This window comes from Zea mays, chromosome 3, assembly GCF_902167145.1.
Source record: "Zea mays cultivar B73 chromosome 3, Zm-B73-REFERENCE-NAM-5.0, whole genome shotgun sequence".
NCBI lineage: Eukaryota > Viridiplantae > Streptophyta > Magnoliopsida > Poales > Poaceae > Zea > Zea mays.
Window position 1 is genome coordinate 55,864,410 of NC_050098.1, and position 18,123 is coordinate 55,882,532.

The 18,123-nt window shown below is 42.5% G+C and overlaps 3 protein-coding genes, 1 non-coding gene and 1 pseudogene across 6 annotated transcripts; 2 read left to right on the forward strand and 3 right to left on the reverse strand.

Moving 5' to 3' along the window:
• Window positions 1–626: 626 nt before the first annotated feature.
• Window positions 627–1,599, reverse strand: LOC103650106 (putative pentatricopeptide repeat-containing protein At3g23330; annotated as a pseudogene).
• A 3,002-nt stretch (window positions 1,600–4,601) lies between these two features.
• Window positions 4,602–4,783, reverse strand: LOC111591218 (small nucleolar RNA Z112). The gene has a single exon (XR_004857458.1). It is a non-coding gene; the product is annotated as a small nucleolar RNA Z112 (small nucleolar RNA).
• A 5,105-nt stretch (window positions 4,784–9,888) lies between these two features.
• LOC103650107 (protein DEHYDRATION-INDUCED 19 homolog 5) lies at window positions 9,889–10,654 on the forward strand. Its single transcript, XM_008675764.2, has 4 exons — window positions 9,889–10,007; window positions 10,157–10,272; window positions 10,383–10,460; window positions 10,535–10,654. Exons 1-4 carry the CDS (start codon window positions 9,908–9,910, stop codon window positions 10,637–10,639), a joined length of 399 nt encoding a protein of 132 aa, XP_008673986.1. The 5' UTR covers window positions 9,889–9,907; the 3' UTR covers window positions 10,640–10,654.
• Window positions 10,655–12,985: 2,331 nt separating this feature from the next.
• LOC103651948 (sucrose nonfermenting 4-like protein) lies at window positions 12,986–15,160 on the forward strand. Of its 3 annotated transcripts, none has more exons than XM_020550706.2 (5): window positions 12,986–13,277; window positions 13,371–13,487; window positions 13,563–13,622; window positions 13,914–14,003; window positions 14,209–15,160. In XM_020550706.2, exons 1-5 carry the CDS (start codon window positions 13,251–13,253, stop codon window positions 14,317–14,319), a joined length of 405 nt encoding a protein of 134 aa, XP_020406295.1. In that variant the 5' UTR covers window positions 12,986–13,250; the 3' UTR covers window positions 14,320–15,160. The 3 variants fall into 3 exon arrangements, with proteins under 3 accessions (XP_020406295.1, XP_020406293.1, XP_020406294.1); XM_020550704.2 differs by having other exon boundaries at window positions 13,148–13,260; XM_020550705.1 differs by having other exon boundaries at window positions 13,148–13,260; window positions 13,950–14,003; window positions 14,209–14,807.
• A 1,666-nt stretch (window positions 15,161–16,826) lies between these two features.
• LOC100274802 (uncharacterized) lies at window positions 16,827–17,844 on the reverse strand. Its single transcript, XM_020550707.3, has one exon. The coding sequence runs from the start codon at window positions 17,610–17,612 to the stop codon at window positions 17,085–17,087; it is 528 nt and encodes a 175-aa protein (XP_020406296.1). The 5' UTR covers window positions 17,613–17,844; the 3' UTR covers window positions 16,827–17,084.
• Between the last annotated feature and the right edge of the window lie 279 nt (window positions 17,845–18,123).

Sequence of the window (18,123 nt, forward strand, 5' to 3'; positions counted from 1 at the left end):
TTGTCAAGTTCACCAAATACGACGAGTTGTCAAAGTTTTAGAAAAAAGTCAACAGCCTAATATATTTGTGAATGGAGGGAGCAAATGTTATGAGCATATGGTCAAACATGAGAAGAAACTGAGATAACAGCCCATGAAAGATCTTGATTCAGAAAAAGATTGCTGCAGGGTGCTCACTCAGTCAAATGATTACAAGTATGAGTGTTGGTGCTATATTCAATACAGCTACACAATGCAAGGTGATGCTACATTCAATATAGTATGGGTATTGGTGCTATCATTCAGTGTTTACCACTGTCAAGGTGGACATTGAGGTTGGATGATTAACTATTGAAGCACACTTCAAGAATCCATACCTTTATTTATTCTTTATGCAAGGTGGGGATAAGGTGACCATGATTCAACAATGAAAACATAATTTGAGAAATTGAGCATACCGTAGCTAGTACTTTGATGGATTGCAGAACTGGCATCAAAAGCAGATGAAATTGCAATTTCATGTACAAAAAATATCTCAACACACTCAACGAGCTGAATTTTGTACAGTGATAGAGCAGCTATTGAAAGTAAGAGTAAGTTTACCTTAATATAATCAAAGAGTAAGAACATATAGTGTTTAGATGGCTCTAATGTTCTCGCAATGATTGGAACTCGTTGCATGATCCGACCAATTCAACCCAAAAGCTTAAGTTGATAGAGAAAAATAAGCAATTCACTTTATATCGCAACACATATGATAATCCCAAGTGGTTGCCCGGTCTCCAAAAGTCCCTGTAGGAACAATTTCCATCCTTAAAGTGGTGGAAACGGTTTGCATCACGCACCACAATCTCCCTATCAGCTAACTTTGAAATAAATTTAGTTACTGTGTGGCAATCAATACAGACTCGGAGATTCTTCATCACACGAATTTTTGTTCCAGCAGGCGTGCTTATAATACCAAACACTATAGCAAGTTTCTCACTGTGAACACATAACACATATGACTTGTGCTCTTCTTCAATATCCTGGAAAACATCCTCTGTATTGGGTACATGACCTTCGCGTGCCATCTGCTCTGAGAAAGCATTCAGTGCATCAATAATCCTGTCATACCAAGGGTGGGACCTATCATGAGCTACAAAGACATGCAGTTTGCTCTTCACTTCAATCCAACTACAAGCTGGATCCTTCTCCATACCCTTTTTCTCATGGATTCTCGTAGGTGTGCTGCTTCATTCCATCTCCCAGAAGCTGAATACATATTTGACAATACTACATGAGACCCAATGCTCCTAGGTTCAAGCTCCATTATTTTCTTGGCTACTTCCTCAGCTAACATGGTATTTTTATGGACCCTGCAAGCCCTTAGTAATTTAGTGGTAAAAATTTCTTGTTGATTCATAGCTCCAAGTAATTAAAAAATAAATAAAGATGCATTCAGTAATTTAGTAAGGTACAAACATATATCACATTTAGTAAGCTTGTATATATAATGTTCAACAGATGGCAACTACTTTAGCACTTAAAAAAAGAGAGTAGAAAATAACACCATAGGTCACATCCTCTAAAGGAATAAGCACATGTACCATTTCTGATTTCTGAAAGTTAAACAAAGTCAAAGGAGCAATAACGTCGCTGAATAGGAACTGTATAATCTAACACATCAGATAATCTGTTGCCACTCCCAAGAACAAGGATACCAAAACAAAAATGGACTAATAAGACAAAGAATAGGGCTTGGGGGATTGGATCACCTTGTATAGGTTGGTCTTAGTGGTCTGATAGGAGATGTCACGCCAGGAACTGCACCACGTTGAATAGATTTTCTAAAAAGTGCAAAATTAATAGTATTTTGTAGTGCCTCAATAACTCGACCTAGATTATGTTGATATGGTTGCTTTGCAACAATATCAAGGCTGGAAATAAGATCTTGAGCCTGGTGACTGACCTGAGAAGCTTAGCGTGGATGAGATCTGATAATTTTTTATAAATATATTGTAATAGGTGAGTGCCCGTGCGATGCAACGAACCACTACATTGCAACCTTTAAGCACAAGGGATTTGCCACTTGCAACGAGGCCAAAAGCTCCAATGTCCGGGAACAATTCAAAAGAGGCGGAAATCATAATGCGGAGTCCTTCAGACAGGCAACCGATTATTGATTAGGTTGCTTCGTGCTTGTGAAATTTATCGAAAAGCAAAGGAAGGCACTAACTTGAGACAACAGGAAAGGAGGGAGGCGAGGCAGAGCGCCGAGCGGCCTCGTGAATGCCCGCTCTAGAACTTGGTGGACATTCTCCTCGTGCCACAGCTTCTTCCTCAGCTTGGCCACATGTAAGACAAAATCAAAAATGCTAGACGTCCTCAGCAGAAATGCAACGGGCTTACGACTAAACACCATGTAGAGAGAGAGAGAGAGATACATCTTGCTGCAGTGCAATTTTTATGTCCCTCCGATACTGGCTTCTGTTCTTCTGATCCTGTCTTACGACATCACATTTGCAAAGGACGCCTTCATGGACACCAACGCTGTCTTCAAGCTAGGTTGCCTCCTTTGCTCCTTCTCCAAGTCCTTGTATAGAGGAAATGACACAAAAAAACGCATACAAGAAGGGGGTGGAGAGGAGATTAAAGCAGGGTTGTACCAGCATCTAGGAGAGGAGGCAGGGTGATTGAGAGAAGAGAAAGCACATGAGATTGAGAAGAGAAGAAACAGGGGAGGAGAGGAAGCCATGCCCGTGCCTGCTTTCGACACGCCGCCCTGCTGATTTATGGTGTCGCGCCATGCTGTGCCGCTAGCTATTGGTGTCGCATCGCGCCTGTGCTGAAATGTCCTTATTAAGTCAGCTTACTTTAAAGAAACTCTTAGCAGATTAGACAGCAAGTAGTGAATGTCAAAATAGTTCAGTAATTAAATAAAAAATAGCTCAGTAAGCTTCGACGCAATAGCTCAAGAAACTACATGGCATGTCTTTGGCTCATTGTGTAAACAGTAAAACCAAGCACACAATAATCTTCACATAAAAGGTCACATTTGATTGACCTATATAATTATTTCTCCTAGATATCATCAGCAAGGAATATGGAATATCGTCCTATCCTTAATTCAGAAAGATAGATACCAAATATTTATTGTTACCTTCCCATTATTACTTCTGTAGGTTGCCACTAATATTTCAAGAAAGGCTGTGAGATTTGTGCCTAAATTGATTTCAAAGAACATGATTGCTTGAACTGCTGTGTTGTCAACTTGGCATACCTTCCTGTCCATGGTTGTAGTTTGCATGTATATAAGATCGGGGAAAATATCTTTCCAATCATGGGTTTTGCCAGTGGTGGCTTGAAGCATGGATATAGTGCTGGAAAGTCCGAGGACCTGATGGCTAGTGAAATTATTGGACACACTAAAGCATGGCATCATACAATGTAGTCTTGGTAACTGTTACCTGCAAAGATAAACCACCTCCATTTCCTCTAAATTATGGACAAATCAGAAACTCAAATGACAAATCAGAAAAAGGAGATCTAAAAACAAGATGTCCATCATTGGAAGTGATTCTAATGAATCAAATAAGTCTAGTTCTCTAGGAAATAAGAAAGACCATTCTGATTCTGATGGTTGCTGTTGTCAAATGAATAAGTTTGGCATGGGGGAAAAGATGCAAACCATTGCATTAGCCATATAGCAATAGAATTCCGTAAGGATGCCTTAGAATAGGGGAACGGGTTGGATTCCATCATCACAAAAGAAGGCTTTGTCTTGCCACGAGCACGATAGCTCTAGCGTGTTGCAGCTTCACTTCTTAGGCATAAAAAAGATATTCTGCAATCGCAAAACATAAGCTCAAGATAGGGACAAATCATAGAAAATTGTGCAATAACAACAGACAAACAAAATCAGTCGGGGCAAGTACCTTTCATTGGTGAGAATAATCTAGTTGTAGCTAGCCTTGGACCTGTATAGGGAGATCTGTTGAAGTAGAAAAGACAACCAGAAGTCTGGGACCAAAAATGTCGATTGGGATAACAGAAGATAATGTTTAGGATATTATATTTTCTTCAGTACCCTACGATTCTTCCTGACAATAGAACTTTGTTAGAATGCTTGAAATGGTAGTAACTAACTAACTATGCACATATATGCAAGATTGGTATCATACAACAAAGACATGAAAATAAATCTGATGATGTGTTGTTGCTGCCCTAGAGAAACAATTTGAGGCAAAATCCATCTGCCTCTCTGGGTGTAAAACAATGGAGCTTCCTCAAGGAGCTTCTTCTACCTTGGTAGATGTCGGTAGACCACCCTCCATGAGAAGAGGGCGCAAGTAACCAGCCTCCAGAGCGCTTTGAGCCTCGTTGTAGTGAGTTAAGTGACCAAGAAAAGGTCGATAATGATGAAGATCCCCCAATAACACTGAAACGAATAAAAATACTGTTGTAAATAACAATGTATAAAAAATTACTATAATTCTATTTTGCCACAATGCTTGCATATCCTTACAAATTGTTCCAATAATACATTGACAATATTTTTTAAAAAAATTGAAGCACAAAGTAAAGATGTAACAGATTGCAAAGCAAAATTGCCCTCATACATCTAAGGAAGTTAACAAGCAATTCTCATAGACACAATTTAAATCACACCACAACTGAATCCAACAACTACATATGGGCCTGCATCCTAGACCAAATCAAGGTTATGGTCGAGAGATAGACACATGAAGCAGAAAGAAGCAGCTATTGTTTAGAGTGACAAACAGCACTTCCTATCGCTAGGTCTTGAAATCATCATTGGAACTACATTTGTGCCTACATAATAAGATTAAACTATCATGAGTACATGAGCAAAAGATATGTACAATACATATACTTCATCCTCAGCAAGCCAGACAATTTTCGTCGTAAGTAACTCCAGATGTATAGCTAATCATCATTGGCTCACATACGGATTAAATGCTAGTGCAATGTTGTAAAGAAACGGCTTAGAGCAAACAATGCTAAAGAACAGAAAATACCTAACAACGTAAATAAAAGGCAGAATTGAAGTGTAATTGCAGTATCATCTGAAAAGAATGTACTTCTCACTCAGTGCTAACAATGTGTCCTAAGAGTGTTCGAGGTTTCGTCATCAGATACTACAAATAAAAATTAGTCGCTCAGCAGAAGTCGACCACGGATCAAGTGTTGGATTATGCATCGGTTTATCTTCACTATCCAAAATCAAATTACGGAGCAGAAAAAACAACTAAAATCAAATTATGGAGCAGGGAAAAACAATGAAACAAGATTGGAGGGGCCTGTAGTTATTCAGTGGTGGCAATTAGGTACCTCACGCTTGGAGGATGGCGCAAACTTGAACCAGCGGAGCGTGGTGTCCTCGAGCACGAAGTAGCGCTTGCACGAGTACTGCATCATTTGGCTAATTGTAACGTGACAAAACACCATAAGAACAAAGAAATCCAATTTGTGCAACCTAAAAACAAAAAAACATGACTCAATTCTATTAGATCTATCTAGGTTGTCAACTGCTTCATGCTTAGGAGTTAGGTCTATCCAGGTTGCCAACTGCTTCATTCTTGCCGTCCTATGAGTGGTACAGATCGTAGTCATATGAACCTATACATGTAGATCTAGGAGGCAAATCAATGCACTCATGTGGGGGATTAGGGAAGATCTTGCACAACCTATAGCTCTGTGTACATATTGTAGTTGAGGGGCTCGGATCCATACCTAGACGCATCATTTGAATCACGCGTAGAGAACTTGGTGGCTGGATCTTTGCCTTCTCCGACGATGGAATTGCTCCACTACGAGATGGAGTGGGGGCAGGGTGAGGTCTACCACCACTGCGGCCACTAATGGTGCCCGTGCAGGAGCACCGCACGCCTGTAGGCGATGCCAGCCATGTCCTTCTCCTCCCCCTACCATGCGATGCGACAGCGGACGACGGAGGGGTCGAGGGCGCGAGTCGGATGCCTCCTCCCCTTCCACGCGATGCGACGACGGAGGGGTCGAGGGCGCGAGTCGGACGGCTCCTCCCCTTCCACGCGATGCGACGGCGGAGGGGTCGAGGGCGCGAGTCGGGCGACTCCTCCCCCTTCCACGCGATGCGACGGCGGAGGGGTCGTTAGGCGACGTCGAGGACAGGGCGAGGGGCAACGCCGAGGACGCCGAGGACGCTGAGGACAGGGCGTGGAGGGAGGCAGCGCGCGGTATCTCCTTCGGTGGGGGAGGGGGCGGACGCGGCGGCGGGATGGGTGGGGAGCAGATGACGATGCGCGGCGTGGGGGATTGGGTGTCGCGGCCTCGTGGGGGGCAGGGGTAGGCGGGGGCATACCTCATAGTGGCAGAACCGTGCACCGAGCTACTGTGGACGCCTACACTGTGTGCTTAATTAGTAGTAGAGATATGCATGTCAGTGTGTAGGTATAAACTATTTTTCGATAAGTAGAATCATGTGCACATGATTTCTTTGGAGTGTACTAATAATACAATATAAGTTGGATTCTAGCTGCACAGCTTTTACATAGTATAAATGTACCGTAGGGCACGCAGATATTTTTTATTACTTATATACCCACACTCTGGCTCTGCCCGTGTCTCAGTTCATATACGGCGGCATTATATTTGGTATTCATGTGCACCGCACGATTGCCCAGCTGGCGCACGGGGCTGTGTCGAGGTCTCGAGGAGGCGGCCGGGCGGCGTGGGTGCCAGCGCTCGCGCCACCGACTGTTTGACACATGCTAGTATACAGTGTAGATGATCAAGTGTGCTGAACTAAGTGGACCGACACGAAGCACGGTACCGCCCGTAGTGCTTCGGCACAACATAACACGAATCTAGTATCGTGTTTGGGCCTCCACTCGACACGATGGGCTAGCAGGAGCACAGTATAATTAGGCACGATTTAGACCGACTAGTAGTTTGTAGATGTTATTGCGATATGTACATGTGATTGTGAATTATGATTTGCTATGGTTTTGAACATAATAATTTCACTTTATAATGTTATTACATGTTCAAGTTCTAAAATTGTATGTATAATCTTAAAAGACTTCTATATTTTTTGAGCTCTTAAAATAAAATAGTGTCTATAGCTAGGCTGACACAAGCACTATTAGGTGTTAGTGTCGTATAGTGTCGACACGTCATGATCAGGCATTATAGTGTAGTGTCTAAGCCGGTGACTAAGCATTAGTGTCGGCACAGCACGACACGATTACTAATAGTGCCTAACAGTGTCGTGCTTAATAGTGTTAATGATTTGCCATGTCGGGAAGCTCGTTTGGTCATCTATAGTACAAACAACGCAAAGGAGAAAAAAATAGCGGCCAGCCTCACGTAGCCCCCAACCCCGGTGCATGATTGAAATCTATGAAAATTTATGACGCCCCGTTTGGATTATTGGAATTGAATTTCATTCTAATAATAGCAATTTTGGCATATATTAATTAAGCTAATTTAATTTTATTTAAAATATATTTGTATATTATTATTAGCAAGATGTCAGAGATATTTATGTGCTATATTTTTACTATAGATGAGTAAGACGAAGAGCGTCATGTAAGTTACAGAGTAGAAACAAATTCTACTAATGCATAAAATCATTTCCCATCCTCCATCCCATAAATTTGAGATAGGCTTATATCTGAACTTTGAAAAGTGGTGGAATGTCAAATTCTAAACTAAATAAGTTACTTTATTGAGTGAATTCCAATTCCTATAAAATGAAGGGATCCAAACGGACCGTGATTGAAATCGAATCGCTTTTCTGAAAATCTGCTTTTTGGAGAATCCGTTGTCTCAGTAATCTGATGTTTGGCAATCATGACTGAATTGGCTGTAAATTGACATTTGTACCCTTGAAGTTGAAGATGATAATAGCTCATTTTAATTGTTTTTTGTCTTATCCACAATATAGCTATAGTTTTTTTTAAAAAAAATATTAGACTAATATTGATGATTACATAAATGGTTCATGCCACATAGCATCAGCAATTGCATCACGCAAAGCAACCATATCTATGTCATCTCAGAATTTTTTTGCTATGTCATCCAGAAAATTAAACGTAGTTTGGGTGACGGCAACGAGGACCTACAAAGTGCAGGACGGGAGCGATTAGGAGCTTGAAGGGCGTCGGCCAGGACTCAGGACTTAGTTTGTTCGGTTATTTTCAATCCATATAGATTAGAGAGGATTGATATGAATTGAGAGAGATTTTAATTTGCTAAGAATTGAAACCCTCCTTAATCTCTCTTAATCTATATGATTGAGGAGGATTAAGGGTGCATATAGATTAAGGAGGTTTTAATCCCTAGAAAGTTAAAATCTCTTTTAATATATATCAATCCACTTCAATCCGTATGTATTGAAAATAACCGAATAAGCAAAGGATGGTAACTAGAAGCTCCATCGTTTAGTATATCTGAAAGGGTTCGAGTACCTGGAACCAGTGACGTCCAGGACCTTAAGGGAGCGACGGGCGGTGCTGCGTCATGACCTCCAGAGCGCGCCCGGAGATGGAGCTTCCATCAGTTGGAAGTGACGGAGGTGAGACTTCGAAGGGACTGGAGGGTGGAGGCGGAGGGGTAGGGTGGGGGAGGGGTTCCAGATTTTAGGAAAAGCTAGGATAAAACTGCGTTATGGAAAATCTAGTTTAACGTGTTAACTAGCTTTTCTCCACCGCCGTGACCATTTCAAGCAAAAAAAATTTAATCAAAGGTGTCTTAGAGCTTGTTCGTTCAGTTATTTTCAATCTATATAGATTAGAGGAATTGATACGAATTATGAGAAATTTTGACTTACTAGAAATTGAAACCCTCAATCCATATAGATTAGGATATAACTCTTTAGCGGCTGATAAGCGACTCCATACCGGCAGATAGTACTTCATGGGTCATCCAAAGCTATGCCAAGTTCAGGTCTTTGAGTACTTAGGTCGTATTTGTGTACGGCTAATCAATACTAAATCTTGCCTTGCTAGCAAGTAGAGATGCTAATGACCCTCTTCATCAAACATTTTCACACCATGGTCAGAGGAACCTTAATCTCTACTACTCTATATGTTGTTAGTGTAGGCGTCCACATCCCTGTTCTGCCCGCCGCGAGCACGCCGCGATTCGTTTCCCTCCGCGCGCGAGCACGCCGCGATTCTTTCCATCCGCGGCCGCCATCCGCCGCGCCAAATCCGCCGCATGACCCCTGCGCCCGCAACGCCTGACCCCCACGATTTCTCCACCCTCAGCCCCCGTGTTTCGTTTCCATCCGCGCGCGAGCACGCCGCGATTCCTTTCCATCCGCGGCCGCCATCCACCGCGCCAAAGCCGCCGCCACACCCCTGCGCCCGCAACCCCGACGGCTGGCGCAACTCCTCTTCCCGCGGATGGAAGGTGGCGGATGGAGGTGGCGCGCACCTTCCATCCCCGCGGCGCGCACCTTCCATCCCCGCGAACGCCCGCGGATCTCCAAAACACAGCGACTGCCATCCACCGCGCCAAAGCCGCCGCCATCCACCGCGCCAAAGCCGCCGCCACACCCCTACGCCCGCAACCCCGACGGCTGGCGCAACTCCTCTTCCCCCGGATGGAAGGTGGCGGATGGAGGTGGCGCGCACCGACCCCAAGCCCCATCCTGGCGGCGGCGCGACATCAAGCCCCGACGACGGCGGCGCCCGGTGCCCACGCTCGCGCTCCGTTGATGGAAGGCTCACTGTGCTCCCGACCTCGGCTCTCCTCGCTGTGCTCCCCCACCCGTCTGCGCGATCCCCTCCCATGTCGTGGCGCAGATCTCCTCCTCGACGCGCAGATCCGGCTGTCCTCGCCCCACTCTCCTCTCTCGCCGCAATCCCAGCTCTCTCCCGCCCGGATCGCCGCCATCCCATCCGCTCTCCAGAATCACCAGGCCAGCGATAAGCAATTAATGGAGGTAGAGGCTTGCTACAACTACGGCTTCCTCCCTGCAGACAGAGGCAGGCACCAACCACCACCTCCACCACATGCCACCCTTCCTCGCGCTGCAGGTACATGTGGTTTAGTTTCTGTTTACTTTGAGATCGTCTTCTAGCTGATCTCTTGTTGGCCCATTCATGCTTCTCCTGGAGAAAGGAGAGAGAGAGTACTCCTTTTGATTCCTGGATTTGGTTTCAGCCGATTTTTTTGTGTATTTCAGAGGATGCAGGTGAGCTGTGGGAGTACTTCCCTTGCCCCTTTTGCTACATCGAGGTGGAGGTGCCCTTCATCTGCAACCACCTTCAGGAGGAACATTGCTTTGACACCAGGAATGCTGTAAGCATTACTACTATGCAAACTTAGAACCATCCATGATGATGCATACAGTCTCTAATCACACTATATTTGTAGCCTATAATATTGATTCTGTAAATGATCTTCTTCAGGTTTGCCCCATCTGCGCCAACAATCTAGGGAAAGACGTGGCTGCACATTTCAGACTGCAGCACACGCATCTTCTCAAGGTAACTAACTATGTTCATCCCCAGCCACCAGCTCAGCGTCTGGGAAACTAATAACTGATCATGGTTCATGACAGAGGAGGAAGCCCTATAGGCCAAGCTCATGCCCTGCGGCAGCCACCAGCCAAGCAACATACCAAGTGAACTCTTACTATGAAGAGGCAGAACCACAGCAGCACTAGATCCCAGACGCTCTCCAGAATCCCATCCGCCTAGATCCCAACCTCCATGGAAGGGGAGTCCTCTCGACCAGACTCCACGTCCGCAATCCCATCCGAATCCCTCTCGATCTGCGTCCGTGTTGTCCATGGAAGGAGAATCAGACACCCCAGCCTCCATGGAAGGGAAGTCCTCTCGATCCGCGTTGGCTGCCAGTGTCGACCGCATCATTTGTAAGTGTGCCCCTGCCAGTGTCTCTTCTCTGCTACCTTCTAACGCGCCTTGGTTTCTTGGTAATTTCTTCCCTTCGTGTTTTTGCGGGGGCAACATGTTACTTGAGGCTCCCTGTAAGAGTCTAGAGAGGCATTGCAGATCGCCGAGACCGACGGTCAGGTGCTTACCTGATTGTTGTGCTTCTTTGACTACTCCTGTCTTGGTGGTGCTTGTAAGGTGTTCGGTGAAATGCACCTGAGAAGCTGTCTTGTGTCGATATCGTCGAGACCGACAGTAAACTCAGCTGCTTACCTGATTGTTGTGCTTGGTGGTACTTGTAAGGCTTGTTTAATGTAAATCGATGTACAGTACATCTATTCATACTGTTATTAGATCTGCAAAAAGAAAATGTATGCATATCAACATTAGACGCCTTGAACTAATTGTCTTTTTTTGTTTAGATCTCGTGTTGTTTTCTCGGTGACAAGTTCAATTGGAAGCAGCAACGTGACAAGATAAGCAGCTGATGTCACTTGTCAACATTTAGTCCTCCATCGTTTGAAGGTCACGTCCCTTGCTGTTTGCTTTACATAGTGTAGTGTTTGGCAAGCGGCTGGTGTCGGCTGGAAGGAGGTTTCAGTCAATGGGGCAGTACGACTAGGGAGAACTCAAGAAGGTTAGCTACTTTCTCACACTCTTACCATCCGGCTATTAGTTGCTTTCGACCTTATTCTTGGTTAACTACTTGATGATCTAACCAAATCTGATACCTTATTGACGCTATTTGCTATGAGTGGGATCAGAGATCAAAATGGTTCCACATACCTTCACAAAATCATGTATGCTCTGACATTGGCGCATGATTTATATATAAATTTCAGACCGCAGATATGTCTATTGTAAATGCATAACCATGAGCTTATATGTGTTTCGTTGGCTCCAGAGGTGCTAAAGAGAAACTATGGCCCAGAGGTTGATGTTTGGAGTGCAGGAGTGATTATGTACATATTTTCCCTGGTAATGAACTTTTTACTACTTCATTCCTAGAAACATTGTCTTTACATAGTGTAGTGTTTGGATGCAATTGTCTGTGCCACTATCACATTGTTGGCATGTAGAAACTCTTGTGTTGATTTAATCCTATCTCCATCACTTGCCTATATGTTAACCTGGTCTTTGTATAGTTTGGTTACCAAGCAAAATTATTTCTAAATTTGTTTGAGTTGCAATCACAGTCTCATATTTACCTCCACTCAACAAAATACTGTTGTTTTGGTCTATAGAAGTTTTTTGTCACTTGGTAATGTTGTTTTGGTCTATAGAAGCTTTTTGATATGCCATTATATCCACTTTGCTACTATCTGCTGTGCTTGTGATTTGCCTGTTTGGAGATCATGTTTTACAAATCAAGTAATTCAGACTATTCTTGGTATGCCATTATTTCCACTTTTCATTCAGTGACTGAACCTACCGAGACTGAAGCAAGTAGGGACAGAGCAAAAATTTCTCTTGAGAACTGGGCATCCAATCAGAAAGTAAGTTATAGATAGATACCTTAGTTTGATGTACATAGGTTTTTGTTAAAAATATATTTGACTCAAACACAAACCAGGATTGCCAGCGGTGCCTCGAGCATCACTTTGCAGTTAGAAATATTCTTGTACCATGATTTTAATTTTGATGTGAAAACTCTGTAGTTTGTGTTTGAGTCTGAACAAACTGTAGGTGATTGCCGAGCATCTGTCTTTATCAAAAATTAAGTGATTCATATATTGATACACGCTTCACATGGACTAAATTTCTTAAAAATTAAGTATTTCACTTCCATGAGTCCTCCTGATGTTCCTGAAGTGTAGATATCTGAAGATCTTCCTGTGAACATTGCACTAGCATTGTGCTGGCATCAACGAGGCACTTGCCTTGCGTCGGGGGATTGCTCTTGTACTATTCATACAGAAGAAATTTGCATAGCTGATTTTTAGTTAACAGACAAGTGTTGTTTCAGCTTTGGAACCTATTATTTTTTGCTTCAAAGATTTAGCTCTTACACCACCCAACTTAATTAGGTAGAGAACAGTTTTAGAACCTATTATTTTTGCTTCAAAAACTAGAGAACATTAGAACAATGAGTTTGTATCTTTGTTTTCTCAAATAAAGATTTACCTGTAACTATTTTTAAGTAATAGAGAACATTAGAACAGTGAGTTTGTATCTTTGTTTTCTCAAATAAAGATTTACCTGTAACTATTTTTAAGTAATCAGCTAGATTTTTTAATACATAAAACCAAGTAACTATTTTTAAGTAATCAGCTAGACAAAACCCTTTGTACGTGATGATATGGACTGATCAGCAATGAAGTGCTTGTGGAAAACAATGTACAACCCGTTGTGCAGCCAGAGCCTTCTATCAGAGGAACTAATATGGATAAGGGTACCATTTTGAAAACAGTATGTCTCAGAAGTTTAACATTATATTTTCTTATTCTCCATATTCCTGATAACTAATGGTCTGTTATTTACTGTGGCCTTAAATAAACAAAGATGCCCCCGGAGCCATCATCTCAGAACCCAAGCATGCAAATAGCAATTATCCGCCATGTGGTTTCTAGAATATTATTACACAATACCATATATGACGTTGTTCCCCTTTCTAGCAAGGTTAGGTTTATTTCTTGCAAGCCAGCACTTCTCTTTAGACTATGTGTATAATCGGATTTCATATGAACATTTCAGTTAACAGTTTTGGACACTCAGCTTCCTGTTAAACAAGCATTTAAAATAATGCATGATGAGGTATGTATGTTACTGTGCTTGCTAGAGTTGCTTCAAATAGTTCACTTTCCCTCTATGGTGCTTGTTTGCTCTCATTTCAACTTTGCTCTGTTTTTACTTTCATTTTGAAGAATTTTTGAAGCTGTGCTAGCAATTATTTGCCTTTTTAAGTAGCAGTTTAATTTGTTTTCCTATTATGTTTTGCAGTTTAAAAACACAACAAAATCGCTCCTAGAAGCAGGCACTTCTTTCATCTGCACTGCATACGTGGCATCAATTTAATAATAGCTTCGAACCTTTTGTGTCTCATAGGGTCTTGCTCTGGTTCCTCTTTGGGATGACCGCCAGGGAACCATAACAGGCATGCTCACTGTATCAGATTTTGTTTTAATCTTGAGAAAGGTGGGTGGAATAAATTACTTTGTTTCTTCTTGGAAGCATTTTATGTTCTTACTAATTATTATTTGGTTGATGGATACCAAATACAAAATAAAAATCTGTACGACAGTATGATCTTACGATGTGCAATGAAAACAAATAGTCAACATTGCCTTCTCTTATTACATCTTAACAAATGTATTTAACTAAAAAAACTTTGAATATATAGGGGATATTGTGCATTGGTGTGCTAAAACGTTCTAGGCAGCAGAAAGCAATATCACGGGAGCAAGCAGCCAAAGATCTGCAAGTAAGTACTTGGTTCATACTTCAAATGTGACATCATGGAATCCTTTGATTGGATATTTCTTTGTTTTGAGCTATTGTCTTTTCGGTCTTTAAGATACCCTTTTTGTGGCTTGTGCCTAAATTTACTCACTGTTGCTCAGTTTCTTCTTCAGTAGTTCAATTATTCCTCTTTCAGTTACTGTGTCATAAGATTATTCTTTTCCTGCAGCCCTGCTTGTTTTGCTTCCCCTGTATAGTTCAGGCGGTGTAGCTCATTAGAAAATAGAAATATAAAAATCTGGCTTACAAAAATGGTGCCCCTCTTTAACACAAAATGATCACCCTGTTCTGCAGTGTTTATGCGTGTTGAATTTAGAATGCTATGTTATAATTATCCCGGGCCATATTGCATGAAGTATAATATGTGCTAACAGGAGAACTGTATCTGGTTTCTAAAAGAGAGTATGCACAACCTGCAAGAACGATAATGGTGCCACAGACCATTATTATTTTGTTGATCATAGCCAACAAAGTCCATTGGATAGTGAATTGCCAAAACCGCTCCACTTAGTTTCTAGGTTCAGGGTGTAGCCTATAAATAGCACAGGCATATTTTTGGGTCTGTACATTGTTACTGCCAGCTCATCTTTCCTCATTTTCTCAATTCGTATGGTGTTTCAGGAGTTGGAGAAATGGAGAGAAGAACATGAGGCATTGTTACTTGCTGAATGGTCGGAGTTGGTCTGAAGGCTGACCACTGTGATCTAACAATTTCTCTTCTGTTGTAGATAAATGCTTTGTTTCTTCTTTTTCTAACGATAGCATACTGCTTGGTCATGACCCTGAGTCATTCATCCAGAAGCCACTTGATTGAAGTGTATCTTCTTTAGTTTCTGTGAGTATGGATCCTTTGTTAGGTTTATACCAAGTTAACAGATTCTAAATTGTCTCTATTCTACATATTGATGTGGCTTTGCATTCGCGAGATTCTAAACTTATTATCTCTATTCTACATGTTGATGTTGCTTTGCAGTCACTTGTGTCTCACATTTGACGTTTTGCGTTATAGTGATATTTTGCATCGGATCCACTTTTCTTAATTATTACCGATACAGAATCGCATATGTTTTTGTTGTTAACACCATGCTTTTTACGGACAGGGATTGCAGCTTCCCTCTTGGTTTCAGCTGAATTGTGGGCTTCTTGGTTTTAGAGCATTGTATTGATTCATCGTCTGGGCTGTAAGATTGCAGCATGAGTTTGATGTAGCACCCTGACCTGTGTCGTCTAATCCTGTCATGTATGCATAAATGCATTGCTGAATAACTCACCTGATTTTTGCACTTAATGTCTCTTCTGTTGTGGTAACTCGGTCCTTGAGCCATAATTATGATCATTATGTTTTCCTGTATACTCTGTCCAAAATTAAAATTCGTTTTAGTTAATTACTAGGTTCATACAATACTTAAAGTATGTGTTATATATATATTTATTTAGGTTCATCTTCATCCATTTGAATATGGACATAAAAACAAGAGCTAAAATGACTACTATTTTGAGACAGAGGAAGTATGTTTTACCCAATGATTACTGGGTGCTAGAATTGTTCCCATTTTCTTTTAAGAGGAACATTGCTGAAATGAATAACATGTCAAATTTTTTTATTTTCTTATAGAAGGTTCTTCTATTGGACCATTTCCAATGTTGATGATTACATGGGTTATATTGTTGTGCATATTAGTGTTGAACAAATAAATAATCCTTGGATTAACATTCAATTGTCTATATGTTTATCCATTTTTATTAGCTTTCTCGAAGTTCATATTATTGGTTACTGCATGTACAGGGGGGAAGAGCTGCTTGCGTACTGGTGGAGAGAGGATCATTGGTTGAAAGCGATGTTTCTACATATGAGGTCTGTAATTAAGGTTGAGGAAGAGTTGGTTGGGGTTCCTGTGAAAGGTGGACTATATGAGGTCTGTAATTACTTTTTTTTTGTTATGCTCTATCATTATTTGAATGAATCATGTATGTATCACTGGCAAGAAACTTCAGCTCATACTTGATGGGTGATGGGGAAACACTTTTGGGAATTCTAATTTTGTTCTACTTTCTGCAGATTAGGGATATCAGTGCGCTTGTACGTTTAAGGCCAACGTGGGAGGATCTTCGCAGCTACTTAAGGCCGCAAACGTTTTGAAGTCTTGCGTGTACAATAGCTGAAAGAGAGCATCTTTAGAAATGTGGAGATTGCTTGATCCAGGTTTAAGATTAATTAATTTTGTTCAACTTCATGATCGGATGGTGTGCGTAAAATTTGGTTTGTAATTCGTCTTGTTTTTTAACAAAGTACAAAAGAGCATAACTTAATTTGACCTTATAAATCTTGTTTTTTAACAAAGTACAAAAGAGCATAACTTAATTTGACCTTATAAATCTTGTGATATTCAGAAGCTGGCAAACTGTAATCGTTGTGTACTAATGTTTTATTGAATAATTTGTGTTTCGTCGCAACGTACGGACAAAATTTACATGGTATTGATGGTTGCAATGTAATGATGAAATAACTAAATTAAAATAACAAAATTTATGTATAGTTTGGATCACAAATTGATTACGAAACCTTTTTACATGACAATATAATACACATTTGAACATAGGTTATCGTGTATTATATATTCCCGTTGTAACGCATGGACATTTAACTAGTTTACGAAGAAGAAATGAAATGCTTGTGAGGCGCACCGAAGTTACAACGTCGCGACATAAAGAGTAAAAGCAAGAAGAATAAATACATGCTTCATCTGCCGCTCAAGCTCAAGCAGCAGCCGTCGGTAGCCGTAGTGTGGCGGCGGCAGGCGCACCGGCGCCGTTGCTGCCGGTAGTGACGGCGATGGGGCCAGGCCCGCCGCCCGCGAGTATGGACCTGTAGATCTCCACCAGCACCTTATCTTCGTACTCCTTGAGCTGCGCCGGCCGCGCGAAGGCCGCCGTGCCGCAGTAGGGCTGGCCGGCGCCGTACCCGACGGCGGGGGAGGACGCCAGCCGCAGCATGGCGGACACGTACGCGTCGCGGAGCCGCATGAGCCACCGGCGCGGCGACAGCGCGCGGAGCAGCCGCCGCCGCAGCTGGCCGCGGCGCACGCGCCACCCGCGGCATCGGCGCCGCCCCGAGGCACCCTCCAGCGTCGGCGCCGGCGGCTGGGCCTGGGCGACACCCACGCCACCTCCGAGCTCCGCGGTGGGGAGCGGCGGCCGGCGCTGCGCAGCGGCGGCGTCGATGCGGTAGTAGCCCCGGCGCTTCCAGTACGCCTTGATGCCGCCCTTGTAGTAGGTGCGGTCCATAACTTCCTTCCTTCTTTGATGCAGAGCTGGACGAAGCTTGTCGCCTTGGCCTGTATAGAAACGGTGTTTGTACGATAGCAGAATGTGAGCGTGGATATGTTTTTAAGAAGCACGGGGTTTCCTCCTCCTCTGTCTCTAAGCATGTGTGCGTGCAATGAACCGCTGCAAAACTATACTCTCTCTCTGTTCATTTGCTCAAAGACTAAGAAATATATTTAATTCTCTATATTACTACAATGTACGTGTGTATTTAAAGAACAACGTTTTATATTATAGGACACGAAAAAATAGTTACGCCTTATATTTTATATTTTAAGACGGTGTGTACGTGGCACGTGAAAAGGATTGAGAGGACTAGATCTCTATTACACGAAAAACATGCGGTACAATTAAACCTGCACGCGTGTGTAAACCGTATAGGAGTCCGGAGAACCCACGCCTGACACTCGCATACCTGGCAAACGAAACCGTTACTGCCCAGTCCTCCATACAACCTATTTTCAGTGCTACT